Here is a 20304-nt window from a genome sequence, read left to right on the forward strand (position 1 = left end):
TATGTGTTTCGATTAATCGTGAAATTAATGTCCCCATCTTCGAATAATTTAGCTAAGGACAAGAACTATCTGGCGCAGGCGATGTTTTAAAAAAAAATTCTGTAAACATTAAAAGTGATCACCTGGTATATCGACATTACGTCATTATATCATGTGTGCAAGTTTCACTGATCAGTATATATCGCCGCAGCGATAACTTCGAGGCGATAATTTGCTACAGCTCAAATGTGGCGGCCATTATCAATTAAGTCGGATTTGAGAGCTGTCAAAAGGTGTTCTAGTAGAGGGTTGTAACTTTTAAAACGTAAAATCTGGCAAATAATTCGGACGTGTGCGCATTGTACGATGAACAGATGTGATTAACTTGAACGATTTCTAGGTACTAGTAGCGCAGACTAGATGACAGTAACGAAAACGAGAATCGAAGAGAGCGTCATATTTATTTATTTTATTTATTTCATATACCTCACAGGCTCCAGAAGGAGTATTGCGTGAGGGGGGCGGTACAGATAACAAAATAACAAATGCGGAGCAAAAACATAGTTTTTGTTACATAAGTATGAACAAAACGAGGATCAAATAATAAACAAAGAACGCGAAGTAAACAAAGATAAAAAGCAAGAAAGGTAAACGAACAGGTGTTAGCTTTCAGTATACAGTAAGCAAACAACCTTAGAGCAAATGCTTACATAAATAAATAACAATGAAGTTAAAAGTAACAAAACTGAACAGATACTTGTTTTTTAGCTAAGTACTAGCCAAATATGCAGTGATTTTTTGTCTGAAGGTTAATGGGTCATTAATGTCAGCGAGGTTATCAGGAAGACCATTCCACAGTACAATCGCACGTGGCAAAGCTGAGCAGTTGAATGCATTGGTGTGACCGAAGATGCGTTGGAAACTGAGATGATTATGCAGGCGTCTAGATGTGCGGGAGGGACGAACGAGTGGTAAAGTAGATGGGTGTACATTATGCATGATTTTGTGCAGAAGACAAAGTAATGCTATATTCCTGCGCGACTCCAAAGATGAAAGCGACAACGACAGCTTGATGTTAGTTACGCTCGAAAATGGGCTATAATCTCTGGCAATGAAACGTGCAGCACGGTTTTGGATCGACTCGAGAAGATGGATTAGATATGCCTGATGAGGTGACCATATAGAAGCTGCGAATTCGAGCTGCGGTTGCACTAATGTTTGGTAGGCTATCTTTCTTGTGAGGGAAGGAGCGCTCCGAAGGTTACGTTTTAAATATCCGAGAGTGCGCGATGCTTTAGCCGTTATTTTCTCAATGTGGGATGACCATGAAAGGCTAGGTGTTAGAATAATTCCAAGGTACTTGTATGAAGATGTGCGATCGACGATACTATTGTCAAGTGAGTAACTGAAAATGGAGTAGGACTTTTTGCGAGTAAATGTCATCAGTTTGCATTTGCTAGTGTTTAGGGTCATTTGCCAATCCAAACACCAGTTAGTGACACATTGAAGGTCACGTTGAAGAGCAATATGATCAGCGGGGGAGCGGATTTGACGGTAGATAACGCAGTCATCTGCGAATAGTCGAACACTGGATGTAATGTTAAATGGCAAGTCATTGATGAAGATTAGAAAGAGTAAGGGTCCAAGGACACTTCCCTGAGGTACGCCTGATGTTACGTTACTGAAAGGGGAAGAGTACTGGTCAATGACAGTGGACTGCTTTCGAAAAGACAAAAAGTTTCTTATCCAAGAAATTGTTAGTTGGTCAAGGTTTAAGCATGAGAGTTTAGAAATGAGGCGACAGTGAGCCACGCGATCAAATGCTTTAGAGAAGTCGATGAATATTGAGTCAGTCTGAGCATTGTCGTCCATATTTTGAAAAAGATCCGTAGTGAATTCAATTAGTTGTGTCTCACATGAAAGGCCTTTTCTGAATCCATGCTGATGTTTAAAAAAGAAGTTATTACATTCTAAGTGATGAACGACATTACTAAAAATGATGTGTTCGAGTAACTTGCAGGGAACGCTGGTTAGTGATATAGGACGGTAATTACTCACATCGCTCTTGTCACCTGACTTGAAAATGGGTATGATTTTGCCAACTTTCCAATCATTCGGCAGCTCCCCTGTTGACAGGGACTGCTGAAATATATGACTAAGGATTGTACTGGAAGGGACTACTGTATTCTTTAAGATTTTCGTGTTGATGCCATCAAATCCGGAACTACTCGATAATTTGAGATTGTTAATCAAAGTAGCGATTCCAGCGGCTGTTACGGTAATAGGAGTCATATATTGGTAATCAGAGTCTGCCATCTTTGGCATATTGGAATGGTCTTCCTTTGTGAACGTGGAAAGAAAGTAGTTGTTAAATACAGATGCGCAGTGCTCTCGCGGTATGGGAAGACCAGTGCTATCCACGAGTGTGGGAGTGTCAGTGCTGTTTGAAGGAGATATCGTTTTCCAGAATTTCTTAGGATTATTTTTTATCAGTGACTGAAGGTCATCGGAAAAGAATTTATGCTTTCCACGACGAAGGGAACTGCAGTAGGCTTTTTCGCAGGCTTTATGTTTATTCCACGAACCTAACGTGTTGACACTTTTGGCTGCCCTGTATAAACGTTTCTTTTTGTTTTTTAACGCATTCAAAGTTTTATTAAACCATGGTTTGGAGCAGTTGGTGCGAAATGAGATCTGAGGTATGTATTTATTTGCTAAACCTAGTAGTTGTTCTTTAAACAGGCACCAATTTTTGTTGACTGATCGTTGAGAAAATGTTGCGATAAATCTAGATGAAAAGCTTTGTAAATCTCGGTTAATGGCATTATAGTCTGCTCTTTTATAGTCAAATATTCGTTTTGTTGTTAGATTACGTGTACATGAAGGTGTGCGAACTGTAAATTCTAATAACGAGTGGTCACTGAACCCATCAGTGATTGAAATGGTGCTAACTCTATTAGGTGCTGTTGTTAGAACAAGGTCTAAGACGTTAGTAATGCGCGTTGGTTGGAAAACTAGTTGCTCAAAAGAAAAATCAAGGATGAGCTGGACAAAGTCATTAGATGCACGCGAATTGCCTCTTAAGTTAGGCCAATCTATGTCCGGGAAATTAAAATCGCCAAGAATGAATATATCAGCTTTAGGGAATTTAGAACGAACAGCAGTAAGGTTCTCACGCAAGTTAGAAACGAAGTTATCAGTGCTGTCAGGAGGCCTGTAACACACTCCGTAAAGTGACTTTGATAGTGTCGATGTTATACAAACCCACACTATCTCAATAGCGGAGGGTATCGGTACTATAAACGAAGTGATGTGCTTCTTTATTGCCAGCAAGACACCACCTCCCCTTCGATTATGTCTGTCTCGGCGATAAATGACATAGTCCTCCGTATCAGGAAAAACTTCGCTGTCATTCACGCCGTCACAGAGCCAAGTTTCCGTTAGTGCCATAATATCACAGTTGCTATTTTCCAAGTACGATACGATTTCAGTGCGTTTAGAAATTATACTACGAATGTTAGTAAATGATAAAGCTAGGTACGAAGGCTCGATGTGTGTATGTTGCGCAGCAGAGGGGTTGTCAGACGCGCATGTTATCGGGTTAACTTCTAGCTATCGCGAAATTGGTACCACGGTATCGGACAGCGAGTCATACCTGTAAGTAGTGTTATCTACTCGCAGTTTGTCGAGGGTTAACTTCAACGGTACGCCCTTGGTTTTCGCGAAGGCAATGAGCTTGCGTCGAGCGATGCGTGTTTGAAGGGAAAAATCTTCGCGAACAGCGAATTCCGTGCCTTTGAATTTATAGCCATTTTCTATTACGTTTTGTTTATCTTTAAAAAACGTAAATTTAGCAATTATTGGCCTGTTCTTCTCTCTGTTGAACTGGCCAAGGCGGTGTGTGCGTTCTATTTTGGTGGGTTCGATGGTGATGCCAAGGTGTTCACTGCACAACTTGATAACTTTAGATTCAGATGATGGCCATGATTCGTTTCGATCATCAGAGATGCCAAAGAAGAGTAAATTACACCGCCGAAGTCTGTTTTCGGCATCCTCGCAACGCATCTCTATTGTTTTAAGCTGCCTCGAGATAGCATGGCATTCTTCAGGAGACTCGGGTGATGACCTATTGCCAAAACATTTAATCGATTCGAGATCACCCTCAACAGTCTGAAGCCTAACGGATATCTGTTTCAGTTGGCCGTCGACAGATGCCTGCCAACTTTTAAGGGCTCGCAGGTCATTTCGAATTTCATCTTGACCGGTTTCGATACGTCGCAACGATTCCAAAATGGTAGCTAGGTCAACGGGACCAGGATTTGATTCGACGTCTCCAGAAAGAAGTAAGCGTACCCGACATATGAACAAGCACAACAAGTTCTTACAGCGTTTGATAGCAAGTGGCAGCTCGCTGGGGCACGACACCACAAAAAGACAGCGATTGCTGCTCTTCAGGCAAGAACAACCATTCAGGTAACTAACCTGGAACAGAAGCATCGGTGAATGCTCCATGTCTAAAACGATGTCGTGCCCCAGCCGGGCGGCGCCGAATGATTGCTTATAAGCTGCGTATCCCGTGCTGATAGTGCCGGCATGTCGTCTTGATAATCCTGGTTATATAACACAAGCGTATGCGACTATGATAGTGCGCGCTGACATTTTTGCAGGGTGTCTGCGGTTCCGTTAAGTTTATTTCTTATGTAGTCTGTGTGGCATTCCCAGGAAATGTACTCGGGAAACACAACAGTCAGTGTCTTTGCAGACGACGACACTTCTATTCAGACATTGTTTAAGCTTAGGGAATTAAACATTTTGCATGATGTAGAGTCGGCCCGGGAAAAATATAGCTTTCGTTTTAATACAAAGTGAATTCGTTACTGTCCAAGTGTGTAGTCTCTTAAATGTGTCACTTGCCGATGCTATCATGGTATCCGCATTCGTTCCTGAAAAAAAGAAAAGATAATAAACACGTATCGTTCGCATAAATTACGTATTGTGCGGAGCTGTCAATACTTTCAATATCATTCATTAAAATAATAAACAAAAGTGGACAGAGTATGCTGCCCAGAGGTGCACGATATGTATTTTTTTCTAGCACCGACAGTTCTTTATTTACTTACACACTTTGCTATCGGCCGGTCAAGTACTTTCAATTGATTCTAAGACAACACCGCTAATTCCGTAGCAATTTATTTTTTTGTAATGTTGCATGGTTTGTCGCATACAAAGCCTTGAAAAAAATCTACGTAAGTTCCTCAAGTTATCTTTTTTTGCTTCTATATTGTTTACGATTAGTTATTTTTGATAAAGTAACGCGCTTTGTGTCGAAAGAGCAGGTCTAAACACGCAGTGTGATTGCATAATAACCCAGTGTTCATCAAAGAAATTTGACAGCCTACTGAATAAAACCTTCTCCGTTCCGCTTGACAATATCAGCATTATTGAAATCGCCTTATAGTTCCTCAAATTATTTTTCTCGCCTCCCTCGTATATTACGGTTATCCTGGCAGTCTTCATACGCTGTGAAAAAGTACCGGCACTCAAGGATAGATTATATAGGTGTGTTAAGTATGGAATAGGTTGCTCACTTTAAAGTGCCTAAAGATGTTTATTATTTTGTGTACATTTGTTGCTGCAGCGAATAGGGAATTCTGCGTGGGAGGCGGTAGGTATTTGAGAGCGCTGTCATCGCTGGTGCTCTGAACTAGTGCAGTAAAGTGCTTATTCAATTTGCTAGCCAACTCTTCCCCTTTGTACATGTCATTGTCTGCTACAAGTTCCTCAATACTGTTGTCTTGTTGCCTTGCAGATGTTGCAGCATTAAACCTGTCCAACATTTCTTTCACGTTTATCCCACAGTCAAACATTGTGAGATAATAATTATGTTTGGCTTGCCCCTGAATTTTGCTCAAATTATTTCGATACTTCTTCAAAGTCTTCAAGGCAACTGATTCGCGTCCTATAAGAAAGATTGAAAAGTATATTATTTTCCTTTGTCATTCTGAGTATGGAAGCATTCGAGCATCCCTGGCTTACGGGCACGCTTACGTTTTTTTTTTCAGAGTAAAGGAAAGTGTTTATGATATGTTGAGCCCACGATCTCTGCAAAACCGTTGTATGATAGATCAAGCAAAGAAAAGGACAACACAACCTCCCAATTTATTGAGCTAATTTCCTCTCGGAAAGATAAAAGTCAATGTGAATTAATTTGTTTAAATTCGATCTGCGGCGAAACTCTGTCCTTTCATTTGAGATGCCTATTACTGCCGTTGGTAATTATTGCTCGGGTTGGTTAATGGTTGGCAACTGCACTAAACGCCGTTTCCCTTCTGGTTAAAGCGCGCGCTACAAGAAGACGCCACCAACGCGACTGCTTAACGTCTACGTATCCGGCTGTAAGCCGGTATTCCGTAAAGGCTAAAACTCCCGTCGCCTCATAGTACAAAGGCAAAAGTATAGTAAGTAACATTAGGGGTAACGCACAGTCGAACCTCTCCTCTTTGCACCGCAGGCTCACCTTCTACGTGAACGCACAGGGTCACTTTCAGCTTTTCGTAGATAGCGACTACAAGGGAGCGCTCTTCTCCGGACTGCCAACCAAGGAGCGGCTCTGGCTCGTCGTCGACCTCTACGGCATCACGGTCTCGGCAAAGTTCGTCACGCCATGTGAGTCGAGTTGGCTTGCCTCGACGTCGCGAGCCTCTCTCCGACTTTTTTTTTTTCACTGCGCGCTGTCACCGACTTCCCTCGGTGCGCCCGCTTTCCCTGCAGGCAGCTCGGCACCCGTGGAAGTGGTCGCCCGTGGTCCGGACGCCGTTCGCGCGTACAAGCAGGCGTGCGCCGAAGGCAGCGTGCCGCTCTACCGCACGCGGCTGTACATCATCGGCTGCCCCGGTGCCGGGAAGTCTAGCCTCAAGAGGGCGCTGCTCAATGCCGGGTAAGGTAGACAGAGCACTAGGTATAGATAGTGAATTAATGGAAACTAGATAGTGCGGTATAAAGTTTGTAAACAGGGATAAGGTGCCTCAGAAAGGCTGGCGAACGTTTCGATAGGTGGACCTATCTTCGTCAAAGGCGGCCTCGTCATCCTCGGCATGTTAGGTTTAAAGGGTTAGTGCAGTGACGCCACGTGCTTTTGTTGCCGGTGGAGGTTGGTTATAAAGGCAGTGACTTCAGAGGTAATGAGAGCTGTCGCCTGACGTCTGTGAGCGTGGTTCCCAAGACCAGGGAACAAGAGCGGGAGAGTGGGAAGACGGGGAGAAAAGAAAAGAAAGAAAAGGAGAGAGAAAAACGGGGGGGGGGGAACCAAGAGGAAAAACAGGGAGAAAGAACAAAACAAAGAGGTATACATAGAGAAGTTTTGAGGAAGATAATAGAAAAAAAATTAAGGAGGTGTACAGAAAAAAAAACAGAATGAAAAGCATGCATAGCATACCTGATCACCTCGAGAAGCAGGCTAGGTGACTATTTGTCACCACTCCGCTTCAAAGGGGACGCCGATACATATAATAGTACCGACCATCATCATCAATAAGAAAATGGAAAGCCAAGATATCGACACAGCGAGACCCGTAGACAGTCTCCACCTTCCAGAAGTATTGAGAAGCAAAGGGCCGACTAAGAATGAGAAAATGAACGCTAAATATCCTTTCCTGGAACTTCGCGCCACGTAACCTCAAAGAGGGTGTACACGTTAGCGTGGCATCACGGATCTCAAAGCGTTTCTCTCACATTAGGGTCGTTCTGGCGCAAGAAAATTTCTCCAAACTTACTGGGATGAGTATTTGGCTCTTTAAGAATGCGATGTAATCCTTTACCGGTAAGCAACTGGACCAGCGTAGACCCTTTCAAGAGCCGTGACGTCACTGCGAACTGGCGCGGGAACTTCTGGGCGGCGTCATGACCCGTCTTAAGCATTGACGTCTTTGTGTAACTTGTTAAACCTCTTCTCAAGGTAAGATCAGCTGCCATGCTATTACAGAAGCGCATTTTACTAATACAGCTTAATTAAAATTTCTTTTTATTTCTTTTTAATTTTTTATTCTTTGGCTAACCTCCATGTCTTTCCTCCCCTTTGTCTTCCCCCCTTTTTTATTGTCCCTTTAATGTAACTTTACTTAAAGCGTGTTATCTTAAGAGTCTCGCAGTACGACAGAGAGAAAATAATTATACTTTTCTTTTGAATCTGTGCAAAGATAGTGATGAGGGTTTAGACACAACTCGATTGGTCGTGGCATAGTGACCTAGTTGAAGCTATTGCGGGATGGTCATTAAAATCCTGTCAATTCAAAGTCTTCTTTTGGAGCTTCCCTTTTTGGTCGATAATCCCGACTATATAGGGTAGTAATCATCTTAGATATTAAAACTGTGAGGCTCCATACTTCCCAGTAGTCTAGAAGTCACCAGCAGTTACAGGCGTCGCTGAAATATATGTCTACAAAAGCCAGGTGACTAACGTTCGAAGCTTTCTGACTACCAGCGTTTACTGGTTACAGTGCAACGAATGAGACGGCTAATAAAAACTCCAAACAATTTTATAACAAGGTACGAGTCACCTGTAGGAGATACTATAGTTTCAGCTGCTCATGTGTTGTCTGAGTTATTGTGTGAAAACGAGTCGAAAGAAGTCACTCATACTTCGCAGAAGAGAGCTTCTCCTATCAGTTTATCATGGTGTGGAAAAGACTGCTTTCAAGGGTAACTTTCTTTTTTTTGGGGGGGGGGGGGGGGGCGAGTTACGTGCGTGCAAACACCTTCGAAACGGCTTCAATGTTCCCCACATAGGGTTAATGACAAAGAAAAAGCAATAATGCAGTCCACCTACTTTCTGCAGAACGGTTTCATAGTTGTTTCTACGAAATGCAAGCCGGAGTCCAGATATTTGTCCTGGAAGAGCGAAAGCTAGTAATGGTCCGGGACGGAGGAAGGAGGCAAATCACATAGCGGGCAGGTCTGCTCGAAACCTAGAGGCCAAACGCGTAACTAAGGAAGGCCTGGACGGCCCGAACGCCAAATTTACGGACCCGCCGAGCTCCCAATATGACGCGCGGTGACAAATGTTGGCTGTAGTGACGAGCAAGCGCTTACAACGTTACATCAAGTAGCTATTGTAAGACACTCGCACCCTCATCCATTCTGTGCAGCGGTTCCGAGGGAGACGGAGGGGAGAGGTCGGTGGTGGACGCGGTGCACTGCTGCCGGACGTCCGAGAAAGGCGACGGGGCGCCGTGGATGGCTCTGCCCACCGAGCTGCTGACCCGGACGCCCGAGGACGTCGACCAGAACTGGGTGGAGCGTAAGGACCGAATGATTCCGCATCGTGGCTTGAGGGTTGCACAACTTTGCTGAGCCGGGTGTTGTACTTTTTTATTTCTTGTCTCTACAGGGCAAATATTTTTCGTTGAACTCAGTTTTATAACTGTCGTGTAAAGGTAGCTCGAAACTTCTTGAAGTAAGTTATTTCGTTTTTAATTTGGGCCTCCTTCCCTTTCTTGAACGGGCAATAAAATATCCTTCTTATTACGATGGAGTTGCAGTCGCCGTAATACAGGGCAGGAGCTCCTCCTAGCCGGTCCACGTGATGGTCCACCAATATGGGAAGCTTACCGATGAATGAACTGAGAAATACCTATTTTTCCCGAACTTAGTTTAACCAGCGCTGATTTTGCGGAAAACGACTAGACTGTACTCAGCCACTGCAGCAGCCGCGACGTAACCGTCAATATGTAGTTACGTCGCTTACTTGCGTTCGAAGGGAAGTGTAGCACAAAGCGTTCCTAACTCGTTGTTGTTGGACAAAGCGTCACCAGACGCCGCCAACAGTGTTGTTAGTGCCAGCCACGTCTTCGGTAAGCCGGCATTCCACACCGGCTTCGCTTAACCAACTGTCTATAGCGCCACCCACGCACTACGTTCGAGAGTTCCGGTATTCCGTAACAGGCTAGAGAACTACGCTTTTCACTTGCCGACGATGACGGCCTTCGACGAAAGCGTGACGTACCGTGCCTGCCCCCAGCGGACGTGGGCCACATCAGCGACGCCGAGTACCACCAGGCCGTGGCCCTGAACGTGGTGCGCGAGATGACGCTGCAGCAGCGCAAGCGGCAGCACCAGGAGGACCGGCGCCGCCTGCTGGGCTCCACCCGGAGCTCGGTCAAGGGCCAGGGCGTGCTGCGGCACCGGCACAACCACGCGCGTCACGGCGGGGTCGCCGAGGGATCGGCCGGGGGACACGGCACGGCGCGGTCGACCTCGGTCAAGGCGAGTGCGTCGTTGGATTCGAACGAGAGGCGCGGCTATTAAACGACGGCACTGCTTAATCGTTGCAGCGGCGCTAAGAAACTGACAACGAAGCCCAAGATAGCACAGGGAGAATTAATTGTCGCATTTCGTTGAAATGTCAAAGTGAGGTAAAGGTAGAGCAAAGTAGAGGTAAAGGCAAATGAGTAGTGGACGGTAATAGAAGTCGTTTCCAGGTGGGCGCCGAACCCACAACCAACTGTCTTTCGCGAGCGATGCTTTACCATCAGCCTACAGCGGCGGCCGTCCTCACCGTCAACTTTCTTGGGCATATGTGCATGTGTACACGACGAGCCCTGGGAGTGTTAGCCAGCGCTCCTTGACGGCCAAGGCGGCGGACCAGGAGCATTCTTTTAAGCGTAGGCGTCACGTAGTGCAGGAGTTTAGGGACAGGCATACCTGACATAAAGCGACATGCGACAACAGCCGCTTGCTGCCCCCCTCCCCGGGTCAAGTACGCACCCCCTCCTCCTCGAAAAAATATTGCTTGCTATGCCACTGGTCAGGGTGCACTTAAGCTGTTTTTTTTTTTTTTGGATGACGCCCACTGTCATCCGGGTGACGAAGTTGTCCATCGCAGTCGACTCACACGAAGGACGCACCCATGGCGACCAGCTGGGACGGCATGCCCCAGGACCTGCCGGCCGAGGTGGTGGCGCTGGTCGAACGCCTGCTGAAGGAAGCCGAAAGCAAACAAGACTTGGACGCCCGGGAGACCGAGAAGGGACCCCGGCTGACCTCGTCGTCCTCGGGAGGCGGCAACGCCACCGCGGGCACAGTCACGGCGCAGGTCACCAGCAGTCAGGTGACCTTCATGATCTGGGACTTCGACGGCCTGCCCAGGCACTTCATCACCCACCAGGTGAGCCGGGACGTGAGTTCGTGCGGTCCTTGATCTAAAAGGACCGTTTGTGCGTGAGTTAACCACCTTCCGTTTCGCAAGGTGCCGAGCGCGTTTCATACAGCACCGTTTCACGTACACTGTAAAATAATTTACACCCTAAAAAGTGAAAAAGGATGTACATGTGTCTATAACTCACACCCTTAGGGTCTACATTATATAGATAACACCCTAAGGGTGTGAGTTATAGACACATTTACACACTTTTTCACTTTTTAGGGTGTAAAATATTTTACAGTGTAACAGCCGAATCAACAACCGCAATACTGGAATATTGGAAATACGCGGAACGTTTTTCAGTGCCGAGCGTTCGAATTCTTGTTCGCTTTTCTAGAATCAACTGGCTACCCTTTAAAGCTCTTACTGTTAAAAAACAAATTTGTGAATTAGAAGGGAAACTAAATATAAATATAAGTTGAGCTGTATTAGTAGATCATCCGCCTATAATAAAAAAAAGGAAACAAGAAGAAGGCGCTCTTAGCGTGAGAAGACTTTCGGTAAGCCAGAAAAAAAAAAGACACAAACGCGTGACGTCATGAACTTTACCGACGCCTGCTAGAGCATATCGCCATGGATCTGTGCTTTAAAGTAGAGATCAGTGGTCCTAGCAATTTTTATCAGCAAAATTAGACTACACCCTATTATACAAGAGACAAAGACTGAACTGAGCAAGTTGCAAGGACATTTATAAAGCCGTAACGGCCCGTATAGAAGAAAAAAGAAAAGCAACCCCCCCCCCCCAAAGTTCGTGACGTCACACTGAGTACCGGCGCTGAGGTATCGGCGCAAAATTCAAAAATTGCACCTCTGACCTGCATTTTTTTTCTATTGATCAACTGACTACCGCGAAGTTAGCAAAAAGCATAAACTTATTTAGTCGTGCTTTTCAATTTCTTTTCAGCTTATCTTGACCTCCTCTTTCAATTTCTGTATTACCCACTAATATGTGGTTGTATCCGTACTCAACAAGCAACTACCTTCATTCACTTGATTCCAGAATGGGACTTACCAGGAAGGAAATAAAAACGAGAAACTCGGTTGAGACTGGCATGAAGGAAATGGCATAATGTGATTTTGCGTTTCTTTGTCGCGCTGTATTCTCGGGATATCCCCCATAGTGGGTATCATAGTTGAGTACCATCACCATCACAGTCTTCACCACCACCACCACCACCACCACCACAATAATAATAATAATAATAATAATAATAATAATAATAATAATAATAATAATAATAATAATAATAATAATCAGGGCACTCCATTAAGACTACCGCGAGTACAGCGAGCGCGATCAACATGAACAAAGAAGAAGACCTCGTTCCGGCTAGTGGGCGTCGTTTGTTCTCCGCGTCGAACGACGCCAGCGCCAACGACGCCAGATGCAACGCCGCCAGCCGTGGCACCGCAAACAGCAGTTCTTCGAAGGCCAGGAAGCGCTCGAGTACGCGCTTCTGGTGGCGGGCATCCTCAGCTTCCAATTCGCCCTGGTGCTGCTGTCCTACATCGCCGAACGCCACCAGAACATGCCGCGCCGAGATCCGAAAACTGGTCTCATGGTCCGGTACTTCCAGGAGGAACGACCTCCGGTCGACCCGGAGTCCAAGCCGCGGGGACCGGACCTGCGCGAGCAGGCGGCCTACCTCTACGACCTCCTTCCGGCGGGCTTCCGCAACTCGGCGTTCGCGCTGAAGCTGCGCAAGATCGCGGAGTGCGGCCGCCGGGGTAACCCGTGCGTCAGGCTGGGCGCCGGCCCGTCCCGCCTCATCGAGCACGGAGACCTGGCCGAGTTCTCCGAGTGGAGGGACGCGTGCGCTACCAAGGCGAACGGCAGGGGGGAGTGGAGGAAGGCGCGGCTATCCGCCGCGTCGACGACTTCCAAGCGGACAGAGCTGGAGTGCCAGGGCTGGAGAAACGTGACCAGCAAGAGCTAGGGGGCGGGGGAGGGAACGTCGAGTGGAGGGTTGGCGCTTTCTAGAAGAACGTTGACGTATAACGTTCAGGGTACTTTCCGTAGACCTCTTACGGCTTTAGTAAAAGTGAATAACTCTCGATGATTAAAAGCTATGAGCACATCTTGATTTCGACGTCTCGACAACCGGCGTAGACCAACCAGCTGAAACGCTGGGAACGGATAAAAAAGGGGGGGGGGGAAGGAGATGGCAGATGGGAAGGCACAGGGGGGTGGGTGGCACAGGGTGGTGCCAACTGTAGGGGGCGTACGTCCTAAAAGAACGCTTAGGTATAGTTTCCGAGTAGTTTCTGTCGACTGCTTACAACAAAGCTTGACCTCCACTTCTCGACAAAAGGGACGAGTGAAAGCTAGGGTTCTTGGGAAACATTGTGAAGGGCGCTTGCGCCTTACAAGAACGCTTGCGCATAGTGTCCGAGCACTTCCTGTAGATTTCTCATAGGCGACGAGTTCTCAGTGAACAAAGGCGTACTGCACGATCTAGACAAATGGGACGACCCAAGTTGGGCTGTCAAGACTTGACAAAAGCGACAATTGAAAAGCTACAGAAAGAAGGAACGAGAAGTGGAGCGCGTACGTCCAGAAAGAGCATTTAAGCAATGTCCCAGTACTTACAGTTTAGCAAGCGACGAAGTTCTTACGTAATTTCCGTTTCCGGGATTCCCCTTACTACTTAGTGCCATCTACGCAGCAGACGGCAGATATCACTTCTGCTTGGAACCAGAAGCTGACAAGACGTAATACCGGTGTCACACGTACACTTTTGATCGCAATCGGGGCCGATCCCGATCGAGCTTGATCTGGATCAGGTGTCACTACACGGTCATTTGAGATCACGATCCGAGAATCGCGATCAGGCACCTTCATCGCTATCGCAGGCTGACGTCTGCGCCCTCTAGCGCAGTATTCTGAAAACGCTAAAAACACGAAGTGAAGGCAGCTCAATAAAAAAAAAAAAACGTTGACAAATTTTCTACCAGCATTCATAAGCTTTAAAACTGAAATATTGTCCAAATTTAACCAACTTTTGCAAATCTGAATTTGCAGCCAATACATTATGCAGTTATGAGAGTTGCTGACGATCAGCAGACGATAACTCGAAACCGATCGTTGGACCATGTAGCAGCGACCACTGCTGATCGCGATCAAGAAATCCGATACGGATCGGCCCCGATCGCGATCACAAGAGTACGTGCGACACCGGTGTAAGTTACGCTTGACACCGGAAGTCAAGGGAATGAGGGAGAGAGGGGTGCATTGAAGAGGAGCAGGAGGGTGCGCTGGCGGCACTATAACCTGGTCGACGGAAACCTCTACGCAACTTCTCTCTCTGTATAAAGGGGGTTGGAATGCCAGAATGGGCGAGCAAAACATGGGGCATAAAGGAGAAACGGGCACGTGCCATAACTACATAAACAATGCTTAAGTACATCTTTGCGACGTCTTACTGATTTCCTCAAGGTGACGAGTTTTCCAAGCGAATACAACTACGAGGCTTGGAAAAATGCGCCGCATTGAAGCTATCGCGGAAAATTACAGAACAGGGCGCGTTAACATATAGATTTGTACAGGATCGGTACGTACAGTGATACATATGTAGACAGACCACCCTATAAAGAGAAGCCAATTGCAGCAGAGCTCGCAGTAGGTTTGTCACTAAGCAGGTTTACCAAATGTCCAAACATTCCATAGGCTTCAGACTTTCACCGAATAGTGCAGCGAATGTACAGGTATGTATCGAAGTCAGCAGTGCATCACGCCGGCCAGCGATTACAACACAACATAATATCAACCAAAATTATCGGCGCAGAAACCAGTGACAGAGGTCCTGTCTTACTCCGAAGACCACAGTAACTAGAAGCAAGGTAAGCATATCGCGTATCAGCGACAGACGACGAACCGAACGCACGCAAAATCACATTGGGGCGTCTCTAAACCTGGTTTTCCAGGCGATTTTCTATCTAGGAAGGCCAACGTAGAAACGAGTGCAGAGATGAAGCTGCGGAACGAAGATAAACTCAAAGTATTTGTATTTTGTAAAATATGTTGTAAATAAATAATTAATGAATGAATGAAACAAAAGTCATGCTCATTACTACGTGTTTATTGCTCGAGTGCTGCATTCTTGCTCTACATCAAATCAGAGTGGTAGTGTTGTTGATTTGTCCCGAAACCCCGTTGCAGGCATTCTACTCATCTCACGGCATCTACCTACTACTGTTCGACCTCACCAGGGACCTGAACGAGCCAATTCACGTCCCGGACCAGACTCGTGGAGTAAGCAGTGCGCTTAACTTACGCAAATTTTTCGGTGAAGAGCGAATTTCGTACTGACAGTCGTATAACTGCCCTGGGGTGTCCGAAGCGGAGATTTTTTTCCCTCTTGGCTATGATGTAGACTTCTCATAAACAACAGCTTACAAAAAAGCGCTAAGGCGGGTGCCAGCAGACACTATGCAGATGCAGACTTTGAAGGCGAATGCCTGCAAAACTTGCCATGTGCACACGTGATACCTGCGAACTTAAATATTCGTAAAAGTTCCGCGGACACAACGCCGGAAAGCGGGAAAAACAAGGGGAGAGGGGGAGGGGGTATAGCACGTAGGCCTTTTTTAGCTTATCCTGAGCACAGACCTTTCGTGCGATAGAACGCACGTTATATGAACGATCATTTACCTTTCAGCGTAGAAGCAACAGCAAACTCGGAACCACACCAAATGAAAAACAACAATGTTTATCACACTGACTAGTTCAGCAACGTTGTTGTTGCCAATATCGCTTGCTCCTGGAACTTTTATTGATAAACTCGCTCGAAGCTGGTACCCCTCGAGTGTCCTTTCACAATCAGAAGGACTTCCAAGGTACGGTCGGAGACCGACCAGCGAATCTTCGTCGCCAAGGAAATGTATTTTTCGCCCAAAACAGACATTCGTAAGATCAAAGAACGAGCCCGAATGCGTAAAGTTTACGAAAAAACGATCCCGGATAGTTGGCACACATGGAAATTATAAAACAGGTTGCCCTCACCCCCAGATGGAGGACCCGGGTTCTCCGCTGTCCACCATCGACTACGTGCATCAGTGGCTCACCTCGATCCACGTGTCGGCGGCGAGGACGCACCAGGACGGAGACTACGGGGCCGCCAAGGACGTGGAGGACGTGGACACGTCACAACTCCTGCCCACAGTCATTCTCGTGGGCACTCACCGGTCCAGGCTCCGAGGAAACGCCCAGGCCAGGAACAACACGGTGAGTCCACGGCCAGCGAGTGTTGGTTTGCTCGTATAGCACGTAGCTATGCTACGCATTTTGATTGATCGAAAACACGCGATAGTCACTTTTGCGCAAACATGTTGCTGCGGTGACTGCAAGGTTGGGAAGAAGCGGCGCTAACAGTCGACGACCCTTCAGAGGCCGGCGCTACAAAATGTGTTAGTGGCATTTCTGGCCTTGGACATGTATTCGTAGCCTCGAAGCTGATCTATGAATACACCTTTTGTCATAAGTTTCAAAGTCGCAACGCGAGCGAGAACACTCTACCGGGTACCGTATGAGCGATCTTGTAGAAAGTCGGCGACGAGAAGTTCAGGAAAGTGGAGGACACGGTCTTCCGCATGGCCAAGTATATTTCTGGTTTCAAACGTATAGTGCAGACTTGCAAAATATCGCGAGGACTTGTATAAACGTAGTGCAGATGTCATGCAGAAACGTAGTCTTCACAGCTCACCTTCACAGCTCCACGACATTTATTTACACTGCGTACCTAAACATGCTTGTGCTACGTGCAGTAAGTAAAATGAAATTGTATTGAAATTTTAATAAACTGACGTCTTAGGTCCAATGACAAGGTCAATGAACTTCTCCTCTGCCTCGCACGCGCGTAAACTGAAATTGTATTGAAATTTTGATACACTGACGTCTCAGGTCAATGACAAGGTCAATGAACTTCCCCTCTGCCTCGCACGCGCGCAGATCTCGGAGAAGTTCACGCAGCTGCGAGACACGCTGCGCAGCAAGGCGTACGGTCGCCACGTGCTGCCCATGTACTTCGCCGTCGACAGCTGTGCGGAACCGTCGCCGTTGTCTCCGCCACCGGCCACCGCGACGGAGTCCGGCGGCGGCGACTACGGCGGCGGCGGCGACGACCCCGAGGAGGCCCTGGAGGCCCTCCGCCGCAAGGTGGAGCACGTGGCGGCCCGCATGGACTGCGTGGGCCACGAGGTGCCACTGCGGTGGCTCGCCTTCGAGAGGGCGCTCGCGAGGTTGCTCGAGAACGGCGTGTACTTCGCGAGCCTGTACCAGGTATGTCAACGTGGCGGGCCGCAACTTCTGAACGACGCCCCTGCTGCACTCATCCGCCTAAACTAAAACCCATACATCTGTAGCAGTACAACTGTACGTGACCCGCCTCGGTTGCTTAGTGGCTATGGTGTTGGGCTCCTAAGCACGGTGTCGCGGGATCGAATACCGGCCGCGACCTGAGGGGGATTCTGAGAGCGCGGCGGAAGAAGGAGCTGTCCTTCCCGGGCGCTCTAACACAGCATGTAAGCTTTGAGACACCCCAATGATGTCACGCGACAGAACGCGCCCCCTCGCAGGCCAGACCCCGATATGCCTGCACGCACGACTCTGTCAAGGTTATATTACGAAAGCCCATGTCTATGAAAAAGCCGAGTTAGTGTGCCTGCGGGGTTGTCGCCCGTAACCTAGTTTGACAGCCTACGCAACAGTCCTGGCTGTTTAACGAAAGCTGACAAAATATTTGTTTTACCGTTGAAAAAGTCACGTCTAGAAGTGCCAAGTTCGAGAGAAGTACGTCTGCATCGAAGGTTCCTCAATTTGATATATTGATAATGCGATATTGGTACATCACAATATTTCTTTTTTCAAGCTTGAAAAACGTGCCGCGTGACCAGTCGCGCAGCACTTTTTCGTATTTTGTAGGCTTTCTTTCAGGCTTGAAAAAAAAAAAGAAAGTGATGTACCACGTATTGAACGAAAGAAAGTTGGAGAGCAAGTTTTTCGGGGCGGTTTACAATTTCCTGACAGACTTTTTCGCTCTGAATATTTGTGATGATGATTAATTAATGAAAACAATTATGTAATTAGGCGAAATACAAGAAGGTCTGACTTGCTCCGAGCGACGGCATATAACATTGTCTCGTTCCTGTCGATCTACGTGGCTTATTTTGAAATTTTGGCGCAAATTATGGGGGGGGGGGGCACATGGTGCATGTGCCCGCAGGGGTTTCAATGTGGTTTGTAACGCGAGGCAATCGTGGAGGTGGCGTTTTTTTTTTGCAATAATGCTGATGATGATAACGTCTTATAGTCGCTCACGTGGACCTATAGCTTTTCCATGTTTGACATCGGCGTCTCACCGTGTAGGTCGTAGCGAGGGCTCTCCCACACAGCAGCGGAGCGCAAGGGGAAAGCACAAACAACGTTTACACTAGAGAAGGCGTTCACAACAAACGAATGACATACATCTAGGCAGATAAGGCTCAGCGGGGGTCTGGGCAGAAGGCGAAAACGATTAGCCAGAGAGAGAGAGAGAAAGAGAGAGAGAGAGAGAGAAGACCGATTAGCCAGAAAATAAAATACAACTATAGGGGGTAATGTCATGCACGAAGTGCGGTGCATTAAGTAGTCTCTGCGACCATGGTTGATACTTACCAGCAAACGCGGTAAGCTCGTAGGCAGTATTCTGGCGTTAACGTGTACCCGAACTTTGGCGCACCAGCTTTTTTCTCTTTTTTGTTTATTCGGGGTCCAATTCGAATGGCGGCTTCACGAATCGAACACGCGACCTCGTGCTGAGCGCACCGTGGAGAACGACATGAGCAGCCGAGCCACCCGGGGCTGCGCTGTCGCGTAAAGCTGACGATCTCTCTCTGAACTCTGTGCCCGCAGCTGGAGGAGATCGGCCGCCAGGAAGGAATCGACAGCGAAGAGGGCTTCCACTCGGTCGTGCACTTCCTGCACCAGCAGGGGAAGCTCGTGTGCTTCGGCTGCCAGCACCGGGGCACCGGGGTGGGCGCACTCGACAGCCGCTGGGACGGCATCGTCATCCTCAGGCCGCAGTGGTTCCTCGACGCCCTCTACAAGCTGGTCGGCTCGGCACCACAGGTGGGTCTCGACGCTGTTTTTTCATCCAGGCGAGACGACGAAATTGGCGGGAAGTTGGATGACACTCGAGAAAACCAGCGAAAAAAAATTGAGGCGCAAAACACGACAGAAAGAAGAGAGACCACAACGCTGGCGGCATTGTGGGGTCTCTTTGCGTACCAGCGTTGTGGTGCCTCTTCTTTCTAACGTGTTTTGCGTTTCAGTTTTTTTTCGCTGGTTTTTTCAAGTGTCAGCATGAACCAACTGGCCCAGCAAGCAGCACTTTTACAGTTGGATGACAAAAATCTTTCTTTTTTTTTTTTAGGGGTGAGTGGGTAATAATATTCGAGACCAAATCCAATCGAATAGCGCCGGAATCGAATCCAATCGAGCATCGAATGCATTTCGAATGATGAAGAGTCGTTTTCACCGTTAACACAAAATGGTTATGTTCACGTCCTTGCATGTTGACGATGTTAGCGAGTTTGTCATCAAATTAAACATTACGAAGCGTTGCTCATAAAAAGCACAACTGGAGCATTAAGAATATATAAACGGTTTTCTCGCGTAACCAGAACTCTTTGGTGGGTGCGAGTGGCAGTGATTTAGCCGGAAAGGCATGGCCCCCTCAGCGACGTATAGCGCACTCCGCTATGTAAGCTCTCGTGTTTTTATTCATTTATTTACTTAATCATTTATTAAATTTTTATTCAGTTACTTATTGCCGCAGGGGTGGAATTTATCACGCTTTCGCACCAATTCCGTTTGATCGCGCGCGACTGACGATTTCAAATGTTCGAATAGTGTCGGAAAACAAGTCGTTCTTGCGAGCACGGAATATTCGATTCGAGCACGCAAATCCTAATTGCACGTAATTCTGTTCGTTACTCAATAGTGTCGAATGTTCGCGCACCACGAGAAAATTGTCTCCCCAGCCGACCGTAGCAAGAAATCATAACCGGCCTCACGGGTTTTGCCGAAAGCTCCGCGATTGAAGGAAATATTTTTCCCGGCAGGGGGTTCGAACCCGGGATCAGCTGCATGG

The 20304-nt window shown here is 47.2% G+C and overlaps 1 protein-coding gene across 1 annotated transcript in view; it reads left to right on the forward strand.

The window, feature by feature from the left end:
- Positions 1–20304, forward strand: part of LOC142559944 (uncharacterized) — a 48697-nt gene that overhangs the window by 9619 nt on the left and 18774 nt on the right. The window contains exons 3-11 of the mRNA XM_075671646.1: positions 6491–6645; positions 6751–6916; positions 9123–9274; positions 9995–10239; positions 10859–11140; positions 15336–15428; positions 16185–16400; positions 17124–17453; positions 19065–19280. Coding sequence (XP_075527761.1) covers positions 6491–6645; positions 6751–6916; positions 9123–9274; positions 9995–10239; positions 10859–11140; positions 15336–15428; positions 16185–16400; positions 17124–17453; positions 19065–19280 — 1855 coding nt within the window. The remainder of the gene's footprint in view (positions 1–6490; positions 6646–6750; positions 6917–9122; positions 9275–9994; positions 10240–10858; positions 11141–15335; positions 15429–16184; positions 16401–17123; positions 17454–19064; positions 19281–20304) is intronic.

Source organism: Dermacentor variabilis, chromosome 10 (assembly GCF_050947875.1).
Source record: "Dermacentor variabilis isolate Ectoservices chromosome 10, ASM5094787v1, whole genome shotgun sequence".
Classification (NCBI taxonomy): domain Eukaryota; kingdom Metazoa; phylum Arthropoda; class Arachnida; order Ixodida; family Ixodidae; genus Dermacentor; species Dermacentor variabilis.